Source organism: Trachurus japonicus, chromosome 15 (assembly GCF_045865225.1).
Source record: "Trachurus japonicus isolate A0001 chromosome 15, Traja_1.0".
Taxonomy (NCBI): Eukaryota; Metazoa; Chordata; class Actinopteri; order Carangiformes; family Carangidae; genus Trachurus; species Trachurus japonicus.
In genome coordinates, this window is record NC_140921.1 from 26320474 (window position 1) to 26347712 (window position 27239).

The window sequence follows — 27239 nt, forward strand, 5'->3', positions numbered from 1 at the left end:
TTGCTGCATGACAATTTTAGCCTGGCCTTCAACCTTGGGTAATCACCGAGTGGCCGGCTCATTCACAACACCAGTTCTACCCATCCTACACAGCCACTCACTCAGCATAGTTATGCTATTTGTACAGTATAAACATTTTGGATGATTATATGTAATTACCCCGTGCAGAACGGGTGCATGGACATCCACGTTGACTCATACACACACACACACACACTCATGAACGGAGGGACGCAAACCTGCACACACTGACCTCAGGGATTCTCTTCCATGCTGAAAAGTGTTTACTGAGTAATAGGGGAAATGAAAGAAGTCAGGCACATGCTCACTGCCAAGATCCTCTCCAAATAAACACCCAAATTAAATATTTTCTTGTCAGTTAAGTCACTTATTACCATACTCCCTTCTCTCTTAGTCTCTGTTCACTCTCAAACCACAGCACTGACCATGAAGCTTCATTCATCATGGCCTAGATCTCATGTGTGGCTCCCTCTGTCTTCAACGCCATTGGTCAGAAAATGTAAGTAGGCCACACGATGTCAACACACACACACACACTCCCAGCATTCACTAGTCCCAAGCTCTCATCTCACAGATACTTCCTTATCGCCCTCTCAGCTCGGCTGCTGATCACATTTTTTAGACCACGCCTGGTCTAAGTAAAGTCCGTTACTATACTTTAGGACATGCAAAGTTTTACAAACATGTCTACCTGTCCTTCATCTCTTCAGTTTCAGACCAGGAGTCATGTTGACCTGCAAAAGCTAAACAGGCAGTGAACAACATAATATATAGCACAGAGATAGTGGTTGTTATCTCCAGGCTCCTCTCTTTTGTACGGAGGCACTTGAACTGTTCACTGATCAGATCTGTTTTCAAAGCTGCTAATCTGTGAAAGTAGTGTTATAGATAGAGGTTTAATGTTGGTTCTGCTGAGCTCCATTTCAGTCTAACATTGTGCACACTCAAGCGTGGACCATCATCGTCTCAAAAATAGCTTACACCGACAAATAAAGGTAATGAACCTACTGCTATGACTATAACGATTATGGCAATGGGCCAATTTGCCAAAAATGTTGAACTATCCCTTTAATGTTATGATTGGTAATCCTGTTCAGAAACATGTTGTGTTATACTGGGTGAAATGGTCCTTCTAACCTCTAGTCAATACATTATGTATTCAGAAAAATGAATGAAAACAATCAGACCTCTGTGGCCGCTGCAGGACTGACAAAACTCTGATCAATCTATGCTTTTCGCTCTGAAAAGGAAAAACCAATCAGATGCCTTCATATCTAGTTTTGCCTACGCCCAATCAAGCTTTCTCTCTCTCCCTCCTCTTGCTTGTGCGACCAGAGTCTACATCCGCGGAAAAGCCACTCCAGTCTGATGGGTGGGAATGTAGCTCTGACAATGCACGCTGGGTGTCTTCACACACATCCACAGAAGGTGAAGGCGTGGCTTCAGAGAGCAGTCTGAGGAAAGGGGCTGGGACTTTTGACTTGTGTATTTTCAAAATGTGGCCTGATAGAACCGTTTTTTCCAGGGTCTGTTCAATACTGTATCCACTGCACCAATATTACATCTCTATCTGATATCTATAATTCCACCACATCTTCTTATTATATACTCTGTGCATCATGTCTATTTTATTGTAGATATATATTTTTCACATTGTATTTGTTATTAACTGTCCTCTATTCTTTTCTCTTTTTTTTCTCCATTTTGTTTACAGCAGAAAATTTCCTCATTATGGGACAAATAAAGGAATATATTATCTTATCTTATCTCATCTTTCATCTATGAAAAGTACACATAACACAAAACACACCCTACCACTGCACCCACAGTCAGTCTGGTATGTCTACTCGCTGATTGTGGCTAAGATTAGGAAGCAGTAATGAATGACTATCATGTTACTGTGAGTGTGTTTTAGCATAAACATCTGAGAGATTAAACAACAAATGAAACTTCAATTCACAAGTAATAAGACACACGGCTGCTGGGTTCAGTGGATTCAGAGCTCTTGTCACAACAGTCTAGACAGCAAGCTAAAAGCAGAAAATCCTTGTTAGCATTAGGGCAAAAAAGAGCTAAAAGGAGAGTTAATGTCAGACTTACATCATCAGAAACACAAGTTCAGTCTTACACAACTTACAGCCTGGTCATAGCATACGAGTCACATCATGTTCATACTTAATAGTTCATTTAGTGACATCCTCATGCTCTGTATGGAACCATTTGTTACACTTTTCACTCATTTAATCAGCTTTTCCTTGAATTTGTCTCTTTATGAGCTCTGTAATAGAACAGTGTGGGGATGGGAAACAATGTTCAGATTTATCTTAATGTATTGTAGAGATGGTGAGGGCTCGTGTGTTTGCTTTTTACTACAGCAAAATCTACTCATCACTTGATGCAGACAGTCCATGCACATTATGTGTCTGACCTTGTGCGTCAAAGGATAATTAGCTTTTTCATGCATGAGTTTGGGACTTGTTCTGTACTGTGTCCTTTCTTGCATGGTAGGTTTAGTGTGTCAGTAGTAGATTAAAGGGTATCCAACAGCAGCTGTGTGTGTCTGTGTGTATATCTCCATACCTCTGTGCCCAGCCTTAGTTTCATGACTCTGGAAACCTCCTTATACAGAGCTGCTTGCCTAAAAATGGCTTAACTGGGCCCTTACAGTATTTACACCATCTGTATTATTTACATTTCAAAAGGAGCGAAGAAAACATGTTTTATGAGAATGTTCCACCCACCAAGACGTGATGTCAGAGCCACAGCCTCGTATACAGGGTGGGGTGAGGTAAACAAACACTTCTCCCATCTTCCCCTCTCTGTCATTTGCAGGGGTCAGAGAAGGTAGAGTGAGGTATGACTGCCTGTCTTCTCATTAGTGCTCTTTGTTAAGCTCAGAGCTGGGGCCAGTGTTAGTAAACTGTGGACAGACCCAGGGAAATACCTCATCCGACACACACATGCAGCCGAGGGTTTACACTGCATAAAGACTAAGAGATGCATATCTTCTGTATTGCTCATACGCACTCCCTTGCACACACACACACACACACACACACACACACACCACGTGCTGAAGAGCCACAAGCATCAGTGGTAAACACTCAGGGCCCTGACAAGATGCTCTGTAAATATTTACAGCTCGGCAGGCGTTGAGGGGAGAGAAACATGGCGGACCGAGCAGCGCCAGCTGACCGTGACCAGCCTCAGCCAACCCCCTCCTCTCCTCATGTCTCCACCCTCTCCACCCCCCAGCCCCATCACTTCTGACCATCATTAGACTTCAAATCCACTGGGCAAACAACAGAACCTTATTCAGCATCAGTGCACTGTAGCTTAAGTTGCTTTACCTTGTTGCAGCCTGGGAAGTCGCCTCAGCCGAGCGGCTGCATCCTGGAAATCAACTTAAAGGGGAAAAATGATGGAAATATCACTTTTTGAAGGTTCTTTAACATAGTTTGTCTTGCCCTCCGGCCCCAAAATGTGAGAATTGAATTTGAACACTTTACAGTTAGCACAATATAGCATTTAGCATTTACTGTTGTGTGTACGTACTGCACACCAGAGAGACGGCAGGTGGAGGGGTTGACTGGAACAAAACTGTCTCGTTAATTAATGGGAAACACTGTAGCATCTTCTCTTAAAATCATACAGGGTTGTTCCTGCATAGATAATTTGGTGGCGGCTGCCACTCTAAATATCTCACCGCCACCAGCTCACGAGTGTTTTTTTGGTTTTTTTCCCCTCTGGCTTTTTGTGCATTTATTTTGAAAAGACAGCTGGAGAGAGACAGGAAGGAGGAAGAGAGAGGCTGCTTCAGAGTCGGGGCAGACGCACAATAATTAAGAGTTAAGTGTCTTGTTTAGTTTACAGTCTCCTCTCCTGCAGCGGCATGTTCTCACTACAGCTGTTCTGTTGTAAACAAACTCACGTGTGGAGTTTGGCTGTTTGTCTGTCACTCACAGCGTCCAGGGATGATTCAGTGTCCCACATCCTTGAGTTTTACACTGCGACCCCGACCGTAGGAATGTTTTTTTTTTGTTTTTTTAAGTATATTTTTTGGGGGCTTTTTGCCTTTAATGGACAGGACAGTTGAGAGAGAGACAGGACATGGGAGCAGAGAAGGGGGGAATGACACGCGGGACAGGGCCGCACGACACAGGACTCGAACCGGGGCCGCCTGCAGCGAGGACCGCAGCCTCAACACATGGGGCGGGTGCTCCACCAACTGAGCCAAACACTGCCCCCGACCATAGTAATGTTAGCGGTTGTTGTTAGCGGTAGCTACACAGCTAACCCAGTACCCCACACGTCAAAATTACGATATAAACAATAGAGAGCTCTATCGTACGGTAGACATTTTTATATCGCACTACGATAGGCTATATATCGTAATATCGCACAGCACCACAACTGGGAACTATTTTAATTTGTGGAAAAGGGACATGATATGTCTCCTTTAAGATTATGTTTGTAGCTCCTCACAATCAAAGAGGCAGCGATAGACTGAAGGTTAATGCCAACAGTGATGTGCTAGTTGTCATGGTGAGGTGAGGTGAGGAGAATGGTTGGGAATAAACCAAAAAAAAGAGGGAGCTGTGACAATGAGACGTCTTTAACATCACATATAGTGTGATTTGTCGATAATACAAAAAATATTGATGAGTGCAGCTCATTTTGTGGACTTAATTGATGGCAAGATGGTGTGTAAGTGGAGACGAGACCAAACATATTTCCTGCTGAGATGTGTGTTTATTTCCTTTTCAAACTCTTGTGATAAAATCTGTTTAGATCTCATGTGTCACTGTGGTGCAACAGACGACATCATGAAAACAACGAATTGTACAAGTTAGGTATGAAATATCTGTATAGAGTTTGTTAAACTTGGTCCGGTATGAGCAGTTTGCTTCTTAGTCATACCAGACCAAGTCAAGCTGTAATGGCAAACAGTTTGTTATTGAACTGAGACTGTGTGTGTGTGTGTGTGTGTGTGTGTGTGTGTGTGTGTGTGTGTGTGTGTGTGTGTGTGTGTGTGTGTGTGTGTGTGTGTGTGTCTTTTCTTACTGATTCATCTCTTCATGCGTTACAGGAAGAAGATGCTGTTTATTTGCTCAAAGGGAACATGGTTGTGCTTTACAGGCCGCTTCCTGGCTGTGAATTCAGAGCACTGATCACATTTTCAGCTTTATTATTACCTTGAAATGAAGTTATACCATCCGCCTTCACATTACAGTAACAGCATAAAAAATGGATTCTTAGTCATCTCTAGATATTTAAACTGTGTTGCAGTTGCATCTCACACAGTTGGGTGAGGTTTCTACACACAAACACACAAGCACATGCTTCATATTCTTTTATTGTGAAACTAGAGTAGCGTCACCTAAAGTTGGCAATCACAGAAAAGCAAACAGGAAAGACTTGTACAGTTCTCTAATTTATGACACCAGTGCCTATGGGCCCTGGGCTCTTTTAGCTATAATGAGAAATTGTTGACTTTCATTTTAATTATAAGTCACAATTATAGCTAATTAAAAACAGGAGGAGATCTTAAATCTCTGTAATCAGCTACTTTTTTTTTTTTTTTTTTTTTTACTAAATACACATGGACAGAACCTGAGGGAAACTGGGGTGAAATGCAGGGTTAAGGCCTTATCTGTTTCTAATTTGGCTTTTTGATACAGACTATGACCAGCCTCGGCTCTCTGCTCTCTATCTGGCAAACAGCCACCCATCTGGCACCCATGTAGGCTGAAACAAAGTCTCAAAAGTATGTGCTGTTACTACTTGACCCTAGGTCTGGGGCTTAGCATGCCAAAACAATACCAGGACAAGCTTCGCTTCCCAGTACAGCAACACAAATAGTAACTTCTAGGAGCCGCCACTACAGAGGAGAAGGGAAACTGGAGGAGGAGGAAAAACAGCAGGACGAAGAAGAGGTGGAAATGGGTGGTGGCCAGGAAGCGGGACTCTTCCTGCTCTAATCACAAGTCAGAGAGTGTTTCCTTTCATTGTAGGAGCTCCAGACCCCATTAAACAGAAAGACCCCTGTGTGCACACACAAACAACACTACACGCTGGCTACATCCTTTTAAAGAAACGCTTAACCTTTCACAGACATAACTTATATATATGAACGTTGAGACACTCAATTAAATATATATGAGTGTTTGTTGATTGAGTCCCACACTCACTCTGAGTCATAGCTGTGTGGATCTACTTGGCGGGCCTGCTGCATTGTGCAGCTCTTTGGCTCTGCTCTGATAAACACTTCATTATGAAATCCTGAGGACACGGTAAATATTTGCCAGAGCCCTTATCACCCTGCCTTATCTTGGCGTGAACTGCAGGCACCGCATGACTCTTTAGCCCTTTATTTTCTTAATGCCTTTGCCGCCACTGATAACTCTGCAGAATGGCCCGTAGAAAGGAGTTTTTCTTTGGAAAGCTCCAGGAAATCGAGGGAGAATAACATCAGGGGCTGTTATTTGGTCTAGACGTGACCGAATATGACAGTGCAAACATGGCAGGGGGGGGAAGGATGTTTGTTTGCCCCACTACATGCTCGGTGAGTTGAAAAATTCCCTACTGCCCCTGTTTTACCTGCTCAAGTGGCCAATAGTAGAAACACATCTACAGCTGCTGGGTTAATCAGTTATGGGTTGATAGCTGATGTTCAGTTCCCCCATTGGTCCATCCATCTCAGCCTGACTGACCTCAGTGACACCATGATATCACTCACACTAACAGCTTCCGCATGGATTTTTTTTTCTTGAAAGATTAGTCAGTAAAACGACAAATAGGATCATTCAGGTGAGGCCCAATGATTTTTCACAGCAATCAGTTCATTTGTAGGCCTACAGATCACAGCTTGTTGCTTACAATTCACTTCTTAACATTCACTAAGACACTACTTCAGATGTACTATTGATTATTTCCACTGCTATTTTACAAGTATATTCCAGTGTGGTTGAGGAAAAGTGTAGGCTACTATTACTGTGCTTCATCTATTTGAGGTGAAAACCATGCACTGCAAAAACTCAAAGAATATTTGTCTTATTTCTAGTCAAAACAAATCTAATTCTACTTAGAATAAGACTCATATTAAAAAGTAGCTTGTTTTTAGACATGTTTTACTTCTTTCAAGCATATTTTCACTTGAAATAGGTAGAAAAATCTGATAGTGGAGCAAGTTTCTTATTACAAGCACAAAAAACTTGCTTTCACTGGCAGATTTGACTACTTACTTCAATTGAAAATTTGTTTGAAACAAGTGAAAATTATCTGAAAACAAATACATTTTTAGGTATGAATCTTATTTTAAGTGGAAAGAGGTTAGTTTTGACAAGAAATTAGACATTTTGACAAGAATATACGACAAATATTCTTGGAAAGATTTTGAGTTTTTGCAGTGTGAGTTTATAAGATACTCTGGTCACCTGTGACTCCCACTATTTGTGGCTCACAAAAAGCAGTGATGTCACCACATCTTATTTTCATAATTATGTGCTATGAGCAGATCTATCAAACAGACATTTCCCTTCTCTGAAATAAATCAAAGCTTGTGCTAAATCTTCACATAGACTTCCTATTTCTGTGTCCTGGGGATGGGGAAGCCTTGCAGAGCTGGCAGCGTACACTTTTGTCACAAAATGGGATCATAATGCTGAACTTATTAAAAGATTAAAATCTTACTGTGATGGCGAAGACCCAGACAGACTTACAGCTTCAGCCACCAACACAGTTCAGCTGACTTTGCTGTGGCTGCACCACGCTGTGTTCCTGCACATTTTCCATTTTAAAATTCCAGACCTCATTCCTCACATGGTGCAGACGTCGTTGTTGCCCTCTGTTTACAACAGAACATTACACATTATGTAATATTAAATTGCTTTTATTCATGGCGCTCAGTTCTCGTGGTGGTGTTGCTTCCTGAATCAGATTTTTTTTCCCGTCCCCCACGCCAACATCTCAGTTGTTCCTACTCTGGACAGGACGCAGCCGGATTTCAGGTCGTGCCTTCCTCTGGAAACTCAGTGTTTTTACTGTATGTTGAGGACAAGGGGCCAACACTTGCTTCAAAGCCCCCTGAGGGTCCCAGACCAAGTTGTGTGACAGGGCAGCTCCACTACAGTCCCTCCCTCCTGCCTGTCTCCACTGGAGGAAGACTATAATCACACTGAAGCATCTGACGTATTTATGAGAGCAACATGAGAACCAGAGACTCCTCAACATGTTTTCATTCTCAAAATCACAGGCAAAGCAGTCAAAAACTTTTTTTTTTCAAAATGATTTTTATTGGGAGAACTACAAAAAAATGTACAGTACAAAGTTAACAGTCTCACACTCAAGTTGTAGTGAACTGACTCCCCCAAAAAATATTACAACTCTCATTGTCTTTTTGTCCGTTTTTTGTTACATTCAAAAAGCTTTACTTCTGATAAAGTAGTCAAAAGTACATAGTGCGCATCCCCCTGTACCTACTATGTACAAACCAAACGTGTTCATCCACTTCCCCCTCCAGCAAACTCAAGAATCAGACTAGATTTCAATACCAAAAGAACAAATGAACAAAACAAAAACAAGCATAGGAAACCAAAATAAGAGGAATGGGGGTTTAGAGAAAGGTCATGGTTGTTTATCAGAGTGTCTGAGTGGTAACAACCTTAAAAAAAAAAAAAAACTCTCAGAATCCAACACTACATTCAATTCGACTTGTGTATAAAAAAAAAAAAAAAGATGCCAAGCAGGAAAAATACTTTATTTGGTTAATTTTAAGGCATGTCAAGATGGTGAACCCCTTAGGCACTACACAATAATACTGGGGCACAAGGGATTGCTACATTCTTTAGCACGTGGCTGGAATCACAGTGTGTCCTCGTGCAAACAGAAGGAAAACAAAATACTTTTTGGTTAATTTATTGACTTGGGTTCTTTGTCACTGAAGTCTGATCTAGATCAACAAAAAGAAGTAAGGTTTGGACGGTCTGTACAACCACATCGTATACATTCTACAGAAACATCTAAATAGGGATCCTCGAGAAAAAAAAAAAAAGAGCCTTCTACAGCACTGACACAACCTCAGGAGCAAACAGCAATCACGCAAACTTTTTAATAACGTAAACAAGGAAACAAAATTAATGAAATAAATATCTCATACGTTCTCTTAAATTAAGATTTTTTTTACTCATTTACAATAAAAATAACCAAGCGAAGTTACAAAAAAAAGGAGAAAACAAAATATATATATTACTGTGAAAAGAACATACACTCCACTTTATGCAGATTAATAATGGCGATCATAATTTAAACATAAAAGAATATAGATCTATTGCTTCATCATACTTGATAAATACAGTATGGACACAAATTACCAATGTAGCCTATACTTTTTCACAAGATAATAAATAAGTTAAATAGTCCATAGCCAGTTATGCACTGCTATGTAAATCACTCAAAAACAGCTAAAAAAATATATATTCAACCATCAGCAGTGATTTCCCCAAACAAACCCAACTCAAGAGTGCTTTTTAACCAAGCAACAAACTAGACTAACCAAACGAACCACTGGGTGGCGCTGGGAGGAGACAGATCTGGAATGGAAGCTGAAGCTTTCAGAGAAGAAAAGGGAAAAAACACACGTTGATAAAGAAAAAAAATGTTACTTTGAGTCAAGGCATATTCTTGGCAGGATGGGAAATCTGAAACCGCTTACTGTCTCTTCTTCTTGTCAAGTCATGTTACACACATTTAATCCCAGGAAAAGTGTGGCTTGCCTGATAGAGCAAAAGGGAGAGTGGGCTGCCATGAGCCCTTGGGCAAGGCACTGTTGGAATGCCTTCTGTTTGCTATCTATTTTTAATACAGCTATATTACATACAGAAAAAAAACTAGACTAATGCCAAGTCAAGGACACTTTAAACTGTTTGAAGATTCGTTGATCCCTGTGGATGTAATTCTCTCCTCATGCCCCCCTCCAGGGGGGTCAGAGCCGGGTCAGCTGGTAGGATTTCAATGTCTTGCTCAAAGGCACTTTAGCAGGATGTATGCTGCTGAAGTGGGGGGATGGGGGGGGTGCTCGACCTGGATCCTCTGTTAGAAAGACAGTCTACCTCACACACTGACACCCCCCCTGACTTCTAACCCCCCCATGTCTGACCCGTCCATAAATCCGTTCGAAAACAAAACATTAGTCATCAGAAATCGACAGCCTGCTGAAGATTGGCAAACGTCGTCCAGCGTCCAGACTCGGCGACTCGGAGCCGCTGAGGCTCCCGGGAGAGCTGAGGGACCCGCTCGCATAGCTCTCCCGGTCAGAGAGCGAGTCTGGCGGGCTTGGAGGAGGCTCGAACACCGGCGACTCGCTGAGGCGGCGCAGCGCCTGCAAGTGGCTCATGTTGTAGGTGGGAGGGGAGGGGGGGCACACGCTGCTCTGCATGTTCCCGTAGTAGGCGACAGTGGAGTGGTTGTTAGCGTAGCCGCCGGGGTTGTGCACAGCCAGGGGGGCCAGTAAGGCTTTTAGGTCCTGTCCGGGGAAAGCGAAGGCACTGTTGATGCAGGAGGAGGGGGACAGCACCTCCTCGTAGAAGCTGGAGGCGGAGGTGCAGGAGGAGGCGGTGGTGGGTGGCGGCGGGGTTCGTGACGTGGGGCTGTCGAGCAGGGGAGACTCGAGTCCGTGGTGGGTAGAGAAGCCGGAGAAGCTGAGGCTGTGGTGGAGCTTTGGTCTGTCCCTCTGGGTGTAGCCGAGCTGCTGCTGCGGCGGCAGGATCGACTCCCTGTGGCCGTAGCCGCACAGCTCGCGAGGCGACCGCGGCTCCCCGGTCTGCACGTTAGCGTTGGCGACCGGAGCGGGGCGGCGCTCGTCGGCGTTGTGGATAAAGTGACACCGGGGGCCGTACGGGCAGAAACCGATGGTGTGGAAGGTGCGGCACGGTTCCGTTTTGTACTTCGGGTGGCGGGACAAGCTCCGCAGCTCGTGGTAGCCGTGAGCGAACTGACATTTCTCCCCGTACTTGCACGCGCCGTTCTCCTCGAAGGGCCGGCACAGCTCGGTCTTGTAGCGGGTGGAGTTGATCTGAGAGCCGGGCTTCTGCTGCTGCTGCTGCTGCTGCTGCTGCTGCAGAACGCCCCGGTCTCCGTTCTCGCTGTAAGCTCGGTCGCGGTACTTGTTCTCCTTGTTCATGAGGACCGTGGCGCTGCTGTTGCTGCTCGGTGTGTTCTCCTTCAGACTGCTGTAGGAGCCCACCGGGTACTTGTTGCCGTTGTTCATCGCCTCCACGTTGCTGGTCGAGTTTCTGCGGAAAAATCCCGGAGCGAAGGAGCCGCCGGAGCCCGGAGTCGTGACGGGGGCGCCCACCGCCTTCTTGTCCAGCATGCTGTTTATGTGGAGGGCGTTCATGTTCATTTTATCTTGCTGCTGGAAAAGGGAAAAGACACAAGTTAGCAAACAACCCCTGCGACCATACAGAGCACATGGCGTGTTGAAGACTCTGACTGCAGGCTGCAACTTGTTGCAGCTTAAACCAAAATGCTAACTTTACTCTAGCCGAGGCATGCTAATCCTGCTCCAGCCCAGATGTTTTGCACTCGAAAACAAGTCGAAACCCGCTCCAGTTGCTGAATATCTTTACCTTGTACAGCATATCCATGTCGTAGAAAGCAGACAAGACGGTCGCAGACATGTCTTTTCCCCAAGTTTGCTGTCGCGCTCCCTCTTTCATGGAGGACCGACCAGGATCCTTGAATGCGACGAGCGGTAGTTTGTGCCACGACTGGTTTTGGTTGTGGAAAAAGTTGGTTTTTAAAAAGTTTGTGTGCAGTCTTAAGTCCGCAGAGGAAGGCAGGCGGAGGGGAGAAGGTTAGTACTGTTGTTGGGTTGGAAGTGGGTTTGTTCGTCCCCTCGTGAAGCGCAGAGCCAGGGTGCTTCGCTGTGCGCCCCGGCTCCTCCGCACCAATATAAATGCTAGTCGGTGTCCAGGGAGGGGCGAACTCAAGTTAGTACAAACTTTTGCGAGGAGCCGCCCCTTCCCCATTCACCGGTTGGCCACCTATTCTTCAACACCACGCCTTGAAATCTAACCCAGCACGGCCCCCCTCTCCCTCCGCTCCCTAGTTTTTTTTTTTTTTTTTTTTTTGCTCTTTTAATCACACATCCAATTTTGTGGAAGTTGGTTTTGCTTTCTGGGCTGTCTCTCGCTGTGAAAGAATGTAGAGCCGTCAAGGGAAGTCTACTATGTCTACAGGCTGTTCTCCGTCCAATTAACCATAGTCACTGACACTTTGGTCCTCTTCTGGAGCAGTGAGTGGAGGGGTGGGGGTGGGGGTGGGGGGCGCCTTGCTCTAAAGCTTAAAACTTCTTAACTAAACTTAAAAATATAAGTGAAATGGTTCCTCAAACTCCCTCTGTCATGTCCCGGAGTTTGTCCCTCCAGTGGCAAGGGGCCACCCCACTAGCCTCTGGACCACCACACTTGGAAGCTGACACATGTGTTTGTAATGGAAGGAAACTGTCCTTCCCTCCCTCTCCCTCTCTCCCTCTCTCTCTCTCCCTGTGGATGGGGTGAGACCACAAGTATGAGCAGAGAGGAGTCCAGGCAGAGTGCAGTACAATTTTTAGCCTCCACTGGTTGCATAATCAACTTCCACACTGCAGCAGCAGCCTATTCCAGTCTACTTCACATGGAAAAATAGACAGTTAATACCTAGTGTGCTCACATGACCCACTTCTGTACTGTCTCAAAACTAAAGTGGGAAATGTTGACTTCACCTTAAGATTAGAAAAGTGTCTCTCTTAAAGCGTAGCATGTTGAATCATTATAAACACAAAGAGGAGTTGCTTTGGTTATATCTTTTTTTTCAAGCACTCTCAGCCTCTCTCTAACTTGTTTTTCCCCAGTGAGGGAGCCCAGACTGCAGGAATGTGGGTTTTTTTTTTATTGTGATACAGCGGCGCAACACTGCCCCCATGAGAGCAACAGGAGAAGTGACTGTAAAGGACTGAAGCGCCATCTGCTGAGCAGAGCTGGAGCAGGATGGAAAGGTACACTGAGCCCAAACTGGCTGCAGTGATGTCATGACATTTCCTACTCTCTGCAGAGTATCCACACAGACAGGTCACAGCCATCAGTAAGGCTGCTTTGCAAAACCTGTTGTGTGACAGCAGACAGGGGCGCGTCCAGACATTTTTGATAGAGGTGGCCCAAGTGGGGCACTGACTTATGGTGGGGGGTGGCATGAAGCGTGAGCATGAGTGCCTGTGCGCACACATTATGTAGGCCTACGTGTGTATGCACGTGCACACGCAAACACACACCTACACAGGTTTTGGCCATACCCAGTTTTGTCTGCAAAACCCATATCTAGTTCAATTACTAATACTGCAAGAAACTCTAGACCTACTAGTCAAAATACAATGTGGCAACATACAATTGTAATAAACACTTTTTTTTCACACTTTGTACACTTCTCACACTTTTTTTCACACTTTGCATTTATGTTATTTATTGCTCTGTGTGTGTTATCTTTTTTGTCATATGTTCTTGTAAGCTGCTGGATTTTATTCTGGAAAAAAAAAAAAACTTAAAGCAGAAGTAAGCGATCCAGTCGTTTTGGCTAACTTCTTGTCAGCCGATGGAGTTAGCAGTCCCTGCCCTCGTCCCTACGTCACCACATTCACGCGCATCCCTTGGCTGCACACACAGAGAGGACCGCACCTTTATGCCGTTCTCTCTCCTCATTGGATAAAGGTTGTAGGATACAAGGAAAGTTTTCTCCTCGGCTTACAGCAGAGCAGAGTGACTGACAGACCCGTGTTTCGGACCAAACACTCTATATAAGTGATTGCTGTCGGAAGATATAACTATTATATTATATTATATTACTATTATATTATTATATTAACACAAACATTCCGCTTACTTCTGCTTTAACAAAAGCCAGTATTAAGAAATGTGTAATATGCCTCTGACTGGGCTATAGAGCATTATATTTTGGGGTGGCCAGTCAGATTTCAGAGGTGGCCTGTGCCACCCAAGGCCACTCCCTGAACACGCCACTGACAGTAGAGTCACCACAGTTCGTACAGCCAAAGAGTGGAGTGAAGCTGCATGCAATAACCCCCCTTCCCCCTTCTTAGCATGATTTTACCATCATGGGATGGCAAAATGTCCATGGAGATGTCAAACTACCCCTCTCTACTCTTGGACTTATGTCAAGTTTAAAAACCACAGTGGAAAGATTGCAGAGTTGGCCGCACAGCATGAGACTCTATATCAGGGCTCCAAACTCCTCATATCTTTGTGTTTAGGGTGTAAATACGCCGTGCAACAACATATCACCAGAAATTGCAGGTTTTGCGACACTGGTAACCACTAAGTCTTTTCCATATATGAGTAATTGAGAGAGTGGTTTAAAAATCATTTTTCTTTCTGTGACATGATTCAATATTCTCTGGAGTGCTGAATGGTTTGGTTGAAGAAGGAGCAAGGTTAGGGGGGAAAAAAAACGGAAAATAGCAACAGGCGAAAAACAAGTGACATAAGAGCTTGGAATCTACTACTACCAAGCCTAAAATTAGGCTGAGGGCTGCCCCAGGACTATTTGCGCTTTGCAAGTTGTGATAAATAGTTTAATGCAAAGGACAGACACGACGAGGCTCCTGAGAAATCCCTTGAACATGTCCCCGTCCACAGAAACCGCTCTCCCATCACACGGCTCTGTTTTTATTGGGGGATGTCGAGCTGTTCCAAAACATTACGTCAGTTTTACTGTAACAGGGAACATGGCTACCAGGGAGAGAGGGAGAAGGGTCCAGCTGTATGAGCGAGCAGCATGAATCCACACACACACACACACACACACACACAGAGGACAGTAGCCCATTGTGCTGTCCTCCTAATTACATAACCAGCAGAAACTGAAGGGAAGCATAAAACACAGTCCAATGGGAAGAATCCTGCAGTAAATTAAATATCACAGGAAAATAACACCTTGTGTAAACATACAGTAGAGGTAAAAGCGTACACTGAAATACAACTTTGGTGACGTGTCAGCGTGAACACTTACTATCACAATCCCATACTGTGGTTATAAAGCTTGGCTGGCTGCACAATCACACCATTGAAGTGAGCACTTGAAGCTTGAGGCTCCAAGTTGTTTTGTTCCAAACCTTTAATCCCTGGTAGACACGCAGGAAGCACAACAGTCTGTTTACTCAATGCTGACACTGTTGAAATTTGTCGCGTGACACATTCCCAGTGATAAAGAGGACAGTGCATCGAGTGTTGCAGTGCACAAACTGGGCCTGAATTATTGTTATGCCTTAACAACTGCCACACTTCCTCACATGTGTTCCCATAATGCTAACATTGTCTCTTACGTCCCTCCCCTGCTTAATTATTACAATTAAAAGGGACACACCAGGCTTTGTCTTTCCTTTTAGAAAGGCAAGAGAATCAAAATTGTGATTTGAGACATTCATTTATTTATAAAGATATCAAGGAACAGTGATCATAAAAATTAAAACAGTGAGGGTAAAGTCTTAAGACAATAAAAGAGACAAGTACAGATTAAAAAAAAAAGTTGCCTTCATTCCCTTCATGTCATAATAAGAAGACCAGGAGGCCAGTCTGTGGTCTCATTTATCTGAAAACATTCTCATTTTTGAATATTAGGAATTCCTCTAGCTCAGCCTCTGCAGCACATCCAGAGCCAGCGTAGCTCTCTGGTGCTGCAGGGTGAGCCGGGCGTGCTCCATGGGGCAGGAGAACTGGGGCAGGGGAGGCAGGGCGTCCAGGGCCTGCTGGGAGCTGAGGGCCTTGGCCTGGGCCTTGGCCTGGGCCTGGGTGGACAGTGAGTGGAGCTGGACCGGGTCTGGGTCTGGGCCTGGGCCTGTGTGTTGCTGGGTCTGCTTGAGGGTCTGGACGAGGGAGCCGAGGTTCCTGTGGAGCAGCTTCACCCACTGGACGGGCTCGGCCCACAAGTTCAGCTCCCCCTTCTCAAACAGGAAGTCCTCCTCATCCTGGACAATTGACAAACATGTCAGTTAGTGGAGTTTTTGCCACTTGGGGCAATTGAGCAAGTTGTAAAAGCACAGCTGACATTTAAAGCTGTTATTGCAGAATATAAATATTTTACTAATACTAAACACAGGCAAACATTTCTGGTCATCTGAGCCCAACCAGCATGAATCACAAGTTAGTCAATAACAGCAACCTTTTAACGTCTGAACTGAGCTGTTGCCTTCACTGGCAGCATTTGTGGATTTTTCTGTTCTTTCTATTAATATTTATATGAGCTGTGGTTACAACAAAGTAACTTGTTGATTAAATTGCTCATGATCAATTTAAATGTCCCGTTTGTTCCATCTGGTGTTTTCCTGGCAGAGACCGTAACTCTGACAGTCCTAAGTTTGACTTGGAGGAAAACATACTGTCTTAGAGTGTGTGATGTTCTTGTACCACAGTGTAACAATGTACGTTGTCATTAACACCAAGAGGACACATAAGGTTAATCCACCCCCGGGACCAAGTTATGTAACAGAAACTCACCAGACTAGAAGCTTTGTCTGAAACTGCCTCGTCGTTGCCTTCTCCATCTCCCAGCAGCCACTGCATGAGAGTGAGGAACCCTGAAGGAACCTGGCCCCATTGTTCAAACAGCTGACACAGCAGCTCCAGGCCCCGGTCCATGGCTACCGGAGGACACACGGACACACCGGCCATATCTGAGGACAGAGGAGACGAAATGTTTCTACTGACTCTGTAAATGTTGTTTCACTTTGAAGACACACAACAAGCCAAAATGAACAAACGCAGAATATGAACAAGCAACAAACAAGCATGTTGACAGATGATAAATCACATTTGTTTTCCCACCCATTACTACCCCACATGACTCCTGTCCCAGATGCCAGTCATCACATTAAGTCTCAAGTTCATCCTTGCAGTGACCACAGGATGTATACTCAGGATAAAGCTCATAGTTAAGCTCATAATGAAGGAAGAGACAGGGTCACAACTGAAGAAGAAAAACTTTAAAGGAGACATAGTCTGCCCCTTTTCCACAAATTAAAATAGTCCCCATGTGTCTTAAAGACATGTCTGTGACATGCTTCAGTCAAAATACCCCAAGGATCAAACATCACAGCTCTTCTCATCCTCTCAAAACAGCCCTGTTCAGAACCGCTGGTTTCAGTGCCTGTCCCTTTAAATGCAAATGAACCACTGCTTGCCCCGCCCCTTCTACTGGTCCCAAGTAGAGGTGGGATGATGCAAATTTGAAAACTAATTACATCATTGGAAGACAACTGAGGGAACGGCTTGTAAAACCACATGGATTTCAACCTAGAGAGCCTGGAAATTACTGATTCTTTTTCGGAAGGCAAGACAAACACCTAGATATAAGTTAAAGAGCCTTCAAAAAGTGATATTTCTATATTTTCTATGTGTCCCTTTTAACATTCAAGACTAAAAGTTTTGACGGACAGATTCACAGTGTCCATCCTTCCTAGCTCCATAGCTACAGTTACACTGGTGACACAGATTTAGCAGATAATGGTATTAAAGCACTTTAGACTGCATTCTGACCTAACAGATATTATTCAGTCATATTTAAATGTAATTTAAACTCCTCCCAGTTTCCTGTCTTACATCTTTTCAATCTAGCTGGACCATATGTTAGAAAGATAACACTCATTTTATAAGCAGAGTAAGCTCACAGTTATTGTAGTTAATGATATTTAATGATGTATAAATCTCCAATTTGCACAACGGGCTGAATCTGAGCTTCTTTTTCCTTTGTAGGGATTCACTAACAGAATGATAATGATGGAGACATTAAGTACATTAGAGGAGTCATAAACATGGCTTAGCCCTGCCAGGATAGAGGAGGAAGAACATCAGTCTTCTGTCCTATTAAAGAGAAACCTGGTTCAGGAGAAGACAGTGGCTACTACAGCCAGATTTCTGCTGAAGCACATCTCAGCTCAAGGGTTTCTACAACACTGCATGTGAATGACACTGTCCCAGGCCATGGAGTATTATTGTGTGATTCAGTAGCCTGGAAGGAAAAACCATTACTTCAACTTGTGTGTCCATGTATCCAAAATAATTAAATTCAAAGTTTGACTAAAACTCAGACTGAAGTAAATAGTTGTAATTAAGTCGGCTTGCACAGCTGAACAGTGCACTGTTTGTAAAACTCTGATGAATTTGCCCTCGAAGGAAAAAATGTGTGCGTCACTGCTGCAAATCAAGAAACAGGAGTACTATCAAATATAAAATGCATCGAATCTGGTTTACAATCATGGAAACCTGATTACTGATCATTTGTTTTGTACTATATCGTCTTGTATTTGTAAAATATTTTTTGAATATTTTCTTCCTTCGACCGATGTCTCAGTAGCTTTGTTTCTTGTGGGTAATGTCATCGTTGGTGTGTGTGGGGTAGTGAAGTCTGAACGCTGGAGAGCTGACATGATGTTCCAAACTTAGAGCGAATGTGTGTGCATGTGTGTGTCATGGACGGCCTTCTGGGAAACAAACCTATAACTCATATAACCAACCACTGTCAGGGTGTGTATGAGCAGATTCAAAAATATTCTGCACATTGCTCTAATGTTGGTGTGCACACACAGTGAGAGCCTGTCCTGCTGCACTTCCTGTGTACGTGTTCATGGATGATTGGACTCTCCAAATGATTCATGCTGATACTTACGGCATCTACTACTTAACTCTCCTGAAGAATACATGCAGTTTTCTACGGAAGAGGATTAGGGCCACTGTGAAAAAAGGGAGTTCTGACTTTAAACTCTGACTGTTTCTGACTGACTTGTTTTTCTCAGAATTTTAAAGTCAGAATTCTGAGATAAAAGTCAGAATTCTGAGTTTAAAGTCAGAATTCTGAGATTATAGTCAGAATTCTTAGGAAAAAAATCAAAATTCTGAGTTTAAAGTCAGAATTCTGAGATTAAAGTCAGAATTCTGAGATTATAGAGTAGAGTAGAGTAGAGAATACTTTATTCATCCCGAGGAGGGAAATTCATATTAGTGTAGTAGCTCACACGACAATGACACAAAAAAGAAAGAAAGATGGAGCAGGGTCGCCGGATGGAGCAGGGCCGCCGGATGGAGCAGGAACCGCCGGGTCGAGCAGGAACCGCCGGGTGGAACAGGAACCGCCGGATGGAGCAGGAACCGCCGGATGGAGCAGGAACCGCCGGATGGAGCAGGAACCGCCGGATGGAGCAGGAACCGCCGGGTGGAGCAGGGCCACCGGGTGGAGCAGGAACCGCTGGGTGGAGCAGGGCCGCCGGGTGGAGCAGGACCGATGGTGAAGAGGCAGCTGGGTGGATCAGGATCATTGGTGGAGGGGCCAAATCATTTTGCTTATCTGCCCCACTACTATATTCCTCCATCTTGCAGCAAGGAGAGAGAAGCCGTCCACCACCGCTACTTTCCTGGTCAGTCAAGGTGCCATGAAGTGGATGATCCAGGCCGTCTAGAATTGCCTCCTCCTTCTTTAGTGCTCTAGTGCCTCAGGATGTTTAGTCTGTATCCTAGCAACAACTTCATGGAGAACTTCAGATGGAACTTAAGCAGTTGCCATTAGGTGGGATGTACACAAGTGTTGTTATGATTCGAAAAAATAAAATAAATGTCTACTTTCTGAGTCTTCACCAATATCTCCAGCTCTTCATCACTCTTGTTGGGCAGAGAGTTGATATTTCCAATGATGACTGACCTCAGAAAGGACTGATAGGACATCTCCACCTCCAAGCCTTTAACTTTGCACCAGCAGCAGCAGCACAACAACCACCACAAAAGCACCTCTTCAGATCATCTGAGGACAGGGTGGTGGTGTCCTCCAGATCTGTCCATTTTCAATGAAAGAAGCTCATCTCTGAAGAATCTCTTCTCCCCAGAGAAGCATCCATCAGTAGATAACAAAAAACACAACAAAAATAAAGCAAATGTTGAGTAAAAACTCAAAAACTCAGAGCTACCAGACTTTGCTGCTCCCAGTTGAAGCGCATGTTCCGGAACTGAACTATAGTCAGAATTCTTAGAAAAAAAAAATCTAAATTCTGAGTTTAAAGTCAGAATTCTGAGATTAAAGTCAGAATTCACTATTTTTCCCCACAATGGCTCTAATCCTCTTCCGTAGTTTTCAGTGCTCTTGTTGTATGTATTTGTACACACACACAGTACATACAGGGGCATGCTCTTGCCCATTGCTTTCACTGTGTTGGTGTTGTGGAGGAAGTGTGAGTGCAACGACAAACACTTGAGAGGAAAAGCAGAACGTTCTCCTTCATTTACCATCTCCAGTTGTCTGTCTGACAGAGGTTTGTGTGTTGTTGTCCTACCACCTTGACTATCCTCACCACAGCTGACACCCAGATAACACCAGACACTTCAAAAGGATTTGAGAACCACTAGCCAAAACACTATGGGAAGAGAGGAGGGAGGGAGGGGGGAGGTATTTAGACCCACATCAATGTGCATGCACACACACAAACACACACACAGCCACACACACAGAGGCAGGCACATGTGCAAACACACACACAATGTTGGGAACTCAGACTGTTTTTCCTCCTCAGAGAGGAGGCGTAAAATCAGAGCAGAGTCTGAAGTCTGGCTGCCTCCTGGACATCAGAGCCTGTTGATTGGACTGTATTAGAGGAGATTTAAGAGTTTAGAAGCTTGAGTGACAAATTCCTTTCTTAACCAAAAAGCCCCCTCTCTCTGTGATGGCCCTGCCTCTGATGTCAAGCCGCTCCCCCCACCGTAGTATGAAATTTTAGCTGCATTCAGTTTATCTACTTTTCTATGGAGGTTTCACACGTCGCTTAACACGATTTCCTCCCTCAAGCTTTTGGCGCAAAATACTCAGTTTCTCAAGGGGATTGTCTTTCACACTGTTGTTGCTGTGGGAGTGTGTAAATGTGTGTGTGTGTGTGTGTGTGGTAGTTGCCTGTGGTAAGGTTTTGTTTGTGATGACAGACTACTTAAGTTTATTGTGGCACAATCTTGTCTTTGTAAATGATGATATCAGCGCCAGTTGGTGAATGAATGGATTTGAGTGAGATGGGGTGAGGCTGTGAATATGTGTGTGTGTGTGTGTGCGTGTAATGTGCATTTGGCATACAATGCCACTCATTTGAGCAGGGCAGGGCAGGAGTGTCAGGGAAAAACTTAACCTTGTGCCACTTGTGGAAGCAGAAGAACAGATGCACAGTTCTCAGCTTCTGTGTTTTTCTCCGTCACTTGCCTTGTTAGAAACTATGGTAACTCAGATTTTAGACTTGACTTTAGATGTTAAAGGGATGCACCAACATTTTTTTTTTGGGGTCTTGCCTCACTCCCAAGACCATAACAAGCAGATAGACACCATCCTTTAGACTGTGCGTGCAGTAACAAAGGAGATACGGGCAGAGCTGGCGCACCGCTAATTAGCTTAGCTCGAATTTGACCGCTCAAGATGCCTTACCGGAGAGTTTTGTCAGCTCTGAGACAAAGATCGGCCCGCCGCTTTCCGTTTAGAGTTGCTGAAGAGTTTCTCTGATGACTTTAGGTGGAGGCAGGCTAACACTACCTATGCATTCAAGCGTTTGAGCTAAGCTAATTAGCGGTGCACCAGCTCTGCCCGTATCTCCCTTGTTACTGCACGCACAGTCGAAAGGATGGTGTCTATCTGCTGGTCATGGACTTGGGAGTGAGGCAAGACAAAAAAATGTTGGCGTATCCCTTTAATCAGCTTGAAGACCTTCACCAGACACATGATCACCTTTCTTGAAGTAGCCTACCTGAACCTGCTGGCATGAAAGCTCTCCAATCCCAGAGAGGATTCCTGAGGAAGTCACCTAGTTCCAGACTTGGCCCAGTGCCCCCTAGCTGCTCTTTGACCCTGCACTTGTAAGCGCATTGAAGCGTGCAGCTAAATGCTGATGCTAGCAGCACACTTTCAATCTTCACACTAAGATTATTTGATTCCTATTCTTGTCAATTCATTTCCTTCCCTGTTTCAGCCTCTTATCTCAGTCTGAGTCGAGTGGCTCAGCTACAGCGGTTCACTTGTCAATCCCTTTATGCTACTGCTAGAAAACACAGCAGGATGGAGTGTGTCCCCCCACTGGTGTCATAATGTTCACATTAGTAGGACTGCGTTCACACCAAAAGCTTCCAAAGTGTCAAAAACGCTTGAGGATGTGCTTCAGACAAGACAGCTTCCAAAACGGCAAATATTTTCAGCCGCTTTTGGTCGCTCGTCGCGTGACTGACGTCAAAGTTCCGGCGTTTTGATGCTTTGGAAGCTTTTGGTGTGAACGCACAGTCTCTCCCACCCACACATCTACAGGATCTGGGTTAGAAGCTGCTCCACCCACTGACTTTAAGCAACTTCATCCAGACTGCTGTAAACTGCCAGCTACACCTACCCTGTCCTATCTGATCTGTCATCTGAATATTTGTTTGAAGCAGCTTACAATGCAATACCTTCCTGCCAGTCTGACAACAAACAAATTCACTGACAGGTGAATATGGGGTTTCAAAAAACAAAACAAAACACACTCACAATCTACACTCAAGCTCTGAGAAACACTCTTTCCTTCTCACGTTTGACTCACACAGGACACAGATGCTAAAGCAGAGACACCAGGAAGCTCAAGGTGTGAAATATAAAGAGAGGTGTGAAAGAAAATAGACACTTAACAAACTTCCTCCAGCAGCAACAACAACATTACACATGACAACAGCACAGTGAATCACACACACAGCCTCTGCATCTGAGCCTCTGCTGCTACATGTAGTCTGATGCAGCAGCAGCAGCAGCAGCAGCAGCAGCAGTGAATGGCTGGCTCTGGCTCAGTCAAAGGATCACACATACAAGTCATTGGCCAGCTCCACAGGGAGCCGACACAGGCTCCGGTCTGTCTCCATGGGGAGGGGGAAGGAGGGGGAGGGGGGGTCACTGTACTCACTATGAGACACAGTTGAAAGATGATTTTTAAGTAATTGATGATGTTGTGTGAGGGTTGGTGGTTTGAGTTTTATAGCCTTTTTCTCAATGGCTTCTTGATTTCGACACCCCAGACATCATCGGGGGACCGGCTGATACGAGTGTTCTCACAGGCTGAACTTCTTCAGGACTCGCTCTCACGTAGGGGGGGGTGGGGGCGTTTTGAAAGTAATGTCCTGTTTGTCATGCAGACACTGGTTTCTGTTGTGCTAATGCTTCTTTAAGTTTGGCAGCTGGTGATGGAGAGGAAGCGACAGCCGTGCTCCAGTTGAAAAGTTACAACAATATTATGATGTTTTCTGTTCTCTTACTGAATCACAGCCAGTGAACTGTTAATGACTGCTGCACCAGTTTCATATTAGATTTTTAAGTCACTTAAGCCAATGGTCTAATAAAACAGACTTGCAGTAGTCTACAGAATAACAGTTGGGACATCTGAGTTTTCTCAGGAACAGTTTTATATGCTGTTTAATCCAATTACATACATTACAAGTGTACTGGGAGTTGTTTCTATTATTTTGTCTGCCTTAATAGTGAATACTGACTATTACTTAATCATATTGTACAGTATAGCCAATTGAGAACAGAGTTGGAAATAAGCAATAGCTCTAAACTCTGTGCAACACACCAGTTTGCATTGGAACTATGACTAATACAATAATCTGAAGTGTCTTTTCTCCGTCTGTGAATATCTCACTGCCTTTAAATCAACCAGACTGCACTGAATTCATAGTTTATTATTATGAGGTCAAAGAGACTTCATTAGATTCATTTCTGTCATGAGGTACATGTCTGAAAACAGGAAAATGAATGAAACCTATATGTGTATGCCTGTGTGTTTGTTTTCTTTTGTTTTATTTCATTATTAACATGACTTAATCTAGCTATTTATTATGCTACACTCCTTTACAGTCTCTTTTTTATTTATCTTGATGATTGCATCATCTGGATTGGCATTTAAAATTGTGAAAATGACAATAAAGGATATTCTTCTACTTCTACTTCTGTGAGTTTTCTGAACTGTCCCAATGAAGTAAGCTTCACTTATTTCCCCATGTGGGTAAAACAGAACATTTCAATGATCTGAAACTACGTTCAGATTAGACTGTGATCACACCGGCTTCACAGTAACAGAGGAGGCACCACGAGGCCGGACACAGTTACATTGTGAAACAGCTGCATAGAAAGATGCTGCGTCTCTGTCTTCAAAAGAAATCAGACACGTGACTTCCTTTCACACCAAACTCTAAATCGTTAAAATGTCATTCACTCAAGTTTACAGCTTTTTCGTTTCAAAAGTAAAAAGGTTCAAGCTGCAAGGGAAAAGCTGAGTAATCCATCAGCATGAAGAGACTCCGGTTTCTATGGATTCTGAACTCACTTTGACAGAGTCTCATCCATCTAACATTAGCTAACACAAACCCAGCTTTAATGGATGAGTGAGTATTGTGCTAAAATAGGACGAGGTCTGTTTAATGAGTGTCCTTCAGCTCTATCAGGTTGTTGACGTGCATTCAGCTGCATTATCCACTGTAAATGAATGAACTGTGGGAAAGGACACATGAATGGCTCATTCTGCGCCGGAGTTGGTCGGCTTTACAGTAAAGCTAAATAGGTTAGTGCAGGCCGGCGGGCTGATAATGGTTCACTGGGAACGGCCTGGAGAATGTGGACACTTCAGCAGAGTTTGGGAGTTGACTGATGCATTTCACAACACTGCTCCAGGACAGACTGAAGATTCTACATTTATTATTAAATGGAAAATTTGCTTCATTTTCAGAGATAGTTGTTTTTTTGTTTTTTATAGTAGTGTCATGTTAATTGTCTCCTTTCGTAGTTTTATTGTCTGTTGGTTTCTGTTTGGATATGTTCCAATTTGTGTGCTGATTTGTGTTTTTTTCTTTGTATTTTTTTGGGTGTTTCTTGTGTTTTCCTGCTTTTATGAATTATATTCCCTATGTCCTTGTTGTTCATTTTAATGGCTTTTAACACCTTACCAGGAGGACTACAGTCAGAAATTAGCCTTTGGCTAACAATGGCACCTTTACATTTATTAAAGGGACAACGAGGAGTTTCTATTTGGTTATAAAAAAGTCTCACATTAATGTGGATGAATCTACGCGACCCACACTTGTTAATGGCTCCATTTTCAATCAATATCATTTTGTCTCTATCGTTATTTTGTTATTTTAATTAATGGTGGAAATGTTGGGCGAGCCGACCAGCGTTTCCTTACTTTTGGTTTCGCGGGTCATGGGAATAACGCAGCCGAATCGCCGTTAATACGCCGTTATACTTTCATTGTTGATGAATGAAAACATTCTGGGCAAGACGTCTGTCTTGAATTTCACCGTGCGCGCGGAGGCTCATGGTAAATGGAGCATGAAAACACGTCGCTTTCCAAAACTCCTTGTTGTCCCTTTAATGTTCATTATGTGCACTGTCCTTCTTCAATAAATAAATAATAAAATGACCCAAACATGTGAGGACTTGCTGCTTCAACACATTTACAATCGTTATCCTCAGCCAGGCTAAACACGTGCTTTCTACTCACCACATGTAACCAGCAGATAAGGAGGAAACCTAATACCAGACATTTGATATTATATAGGTTCAACGTTTTATTAACATTCTGAAAGGAAGGCTGTGTAGCTCAGTTTCTCTTGCCGTGTGCCATCCCAGTCACTTTTCTAATCACTGCCTTCTTATACACTGTTGTCTGATCCAAATCCTTCTGTGCTCTATATATAAAGTGATCCCTCTGTTCCTGCCCTCGGTCTGTCACAGTGCTGGAGGTCCAGAGAGGGTGAGTGGAGTTTGATTTCAGACCCAATTAGACTGGAGGTATTTGGGTGGTGGTGATTCTGGTGGGAGGTGGGGAAGGGGGAGGAGGGGAGGGTGGGGGTGTAAATCAGATTTGCTCTTCCTGTCAGTGACCAGTGCTCCACTGTGGTTCACAGCTTTGGGAAGAAGCGGCTTCACTAACTTGACGTGAATCTTCACAAATGTCTCTTCCGCGTGCAGCTAAAGGTTTATCTGTGTCTGGGAAACACAACGGCACACACTGTGAGTCCCACTGCTGTTTACACATGTCACATTGTTGTTGTCGTCTGGTGACAAAAAAGGGAGTAGAGTTACTGTAGATAATAAGATGGATGACACTAAAGTCTAGACGTAGTACGACTGTAGAAAGAAAGCTAATAGGAAAAATATGATAAAATGTCACAATATTCTTTTAAATTAAAAAACACAGTACATAGTGTACATACAGATACATAGTGTATAACACACAGTCACAACAGTTCCTCATCTGCACTGTCGAGCAAAAACAGTGAGATAAAACATTTAAATTTCACTTTTAGATTTCTTTCTAAAAGCAGCTTATTGTTTTGCATTTTGCCCTTTTGTGTGAGTGAGTGTGTGTGTGTGTGTGTGTGTGTGTGTGTGTGTGTGTGTTGCTGAGCCCGTCTCTGTTCTCACATCTCTGACCGTCCTCCATATCAAAGGGTTAGGAGTCATCACCTTCATCTGAAGCAGCTCACACCTCGGATACTTGACTCTGCAACTGCAGGTCGTAAAACACACACACGCACACACACACCTCCCAGCAGACGAGCTGACATGAAGGGAATTGTAAAGACACACACAAACAAACAAACACATTCACCATGACCTGCATACACACACACACACACAGTAATGTTGTTTTCTAAATGTGACTGCACGACTCTGTTTCACTGGCGCTCTGACAGCAGGGTGGGGGGGTTGAGGTGGGGGTGGTGGGGGGGTTCTGCTGACTACAGATATTCTACAGGTCAGCCAGCCAGTCGCATCACAACTGGAATCAAACACTGGGTGCCTGTAATAGCGTGGCTACAACTCAACACACTCGACTTCCCAAACTCTCTATGCAAGACAACACAATCAGCTGAAACCCGCTCACACACCCAACAACAACAACAATGTGATCCTCTTGGAACAACTTGATCCTATGGGAAATGACTAAGTGCATTTCACAATACACTGAGCTGGACTGGACTTGTTCTTGTCTGTGACCTTTCAGGGTAAATACGTGGTTTGGTGTTACTCATAAAATAGATGGGCTGGATTCCATTTAGCTTCATGGCATTGTGGATGCAGCCACACTGCCCTAGCTTACTGGGCCACTTGAATAGAACAGAGACATCATCAATGTGCTTTGA

At 43.9% G+C, this 27239-nt stretch overlaps 2 protein-coding genes across 4 annotated transcripts in view; both read right to left on the bottom strand.

The window, feature by feature from the left end:
* zfp36l2 (ZFP36 like 2 zinc finger CCCH-type) overlaps positions 1 to 11973 on the bottom strand; it is a 74571-nt gene extending 62598 nt beyond the window's left edge. Inside the window, exons 1-2 of one of the 3 annotated variants that reach the window (XR_015037786.1) lie at positions 11649 to 11973; positions 10146 to 11434 (exon numbers count right to left, since the gene is read on the bottom strand). Coding sequence is in view for 2 of the 3 variants with exons in the window: in XM_085800815.1 (XP_085656941.1) it covers positions 10208 to 11434; positions 11649 to 11738 (1317 nt within the window). In the remaining variant the exon portion in view is untranslated. Of the gene's footprint in view, positions 1 to 8292; positions 11435 to 11648 lie in introns of those variants that run through there. The other 2 variants (XM_085800815.1, XM_085800816.1) reach the window with 2 other exon arrangements.
* Positions 11974 to 15675: 3702 nt separating this feature from the next.
* thada (THADA armadillo repeat containing) overlaps positions 15676 to 27239 on the bottom strand; it is a 115710-nt gene continuing 104146 nt past the window's right edge. The window contains exons 37-38 of the mRNA XM_085800822.1: positions 16566 to 16741; positions 15676 to 16036 (exon numbers count right to left, since the gene is read on the bottom strand). Coding sequence (XP_085656948.1) covers positions 15698 to 16036; positions 16566 to 16741 — 515 coding nt within the window. The 3' untranslated portion in view covers positions 15676 to 15697. The remainder of the gene's footprint in view (positions 16037 to 16565; positions 16742 to 27239) is intronic.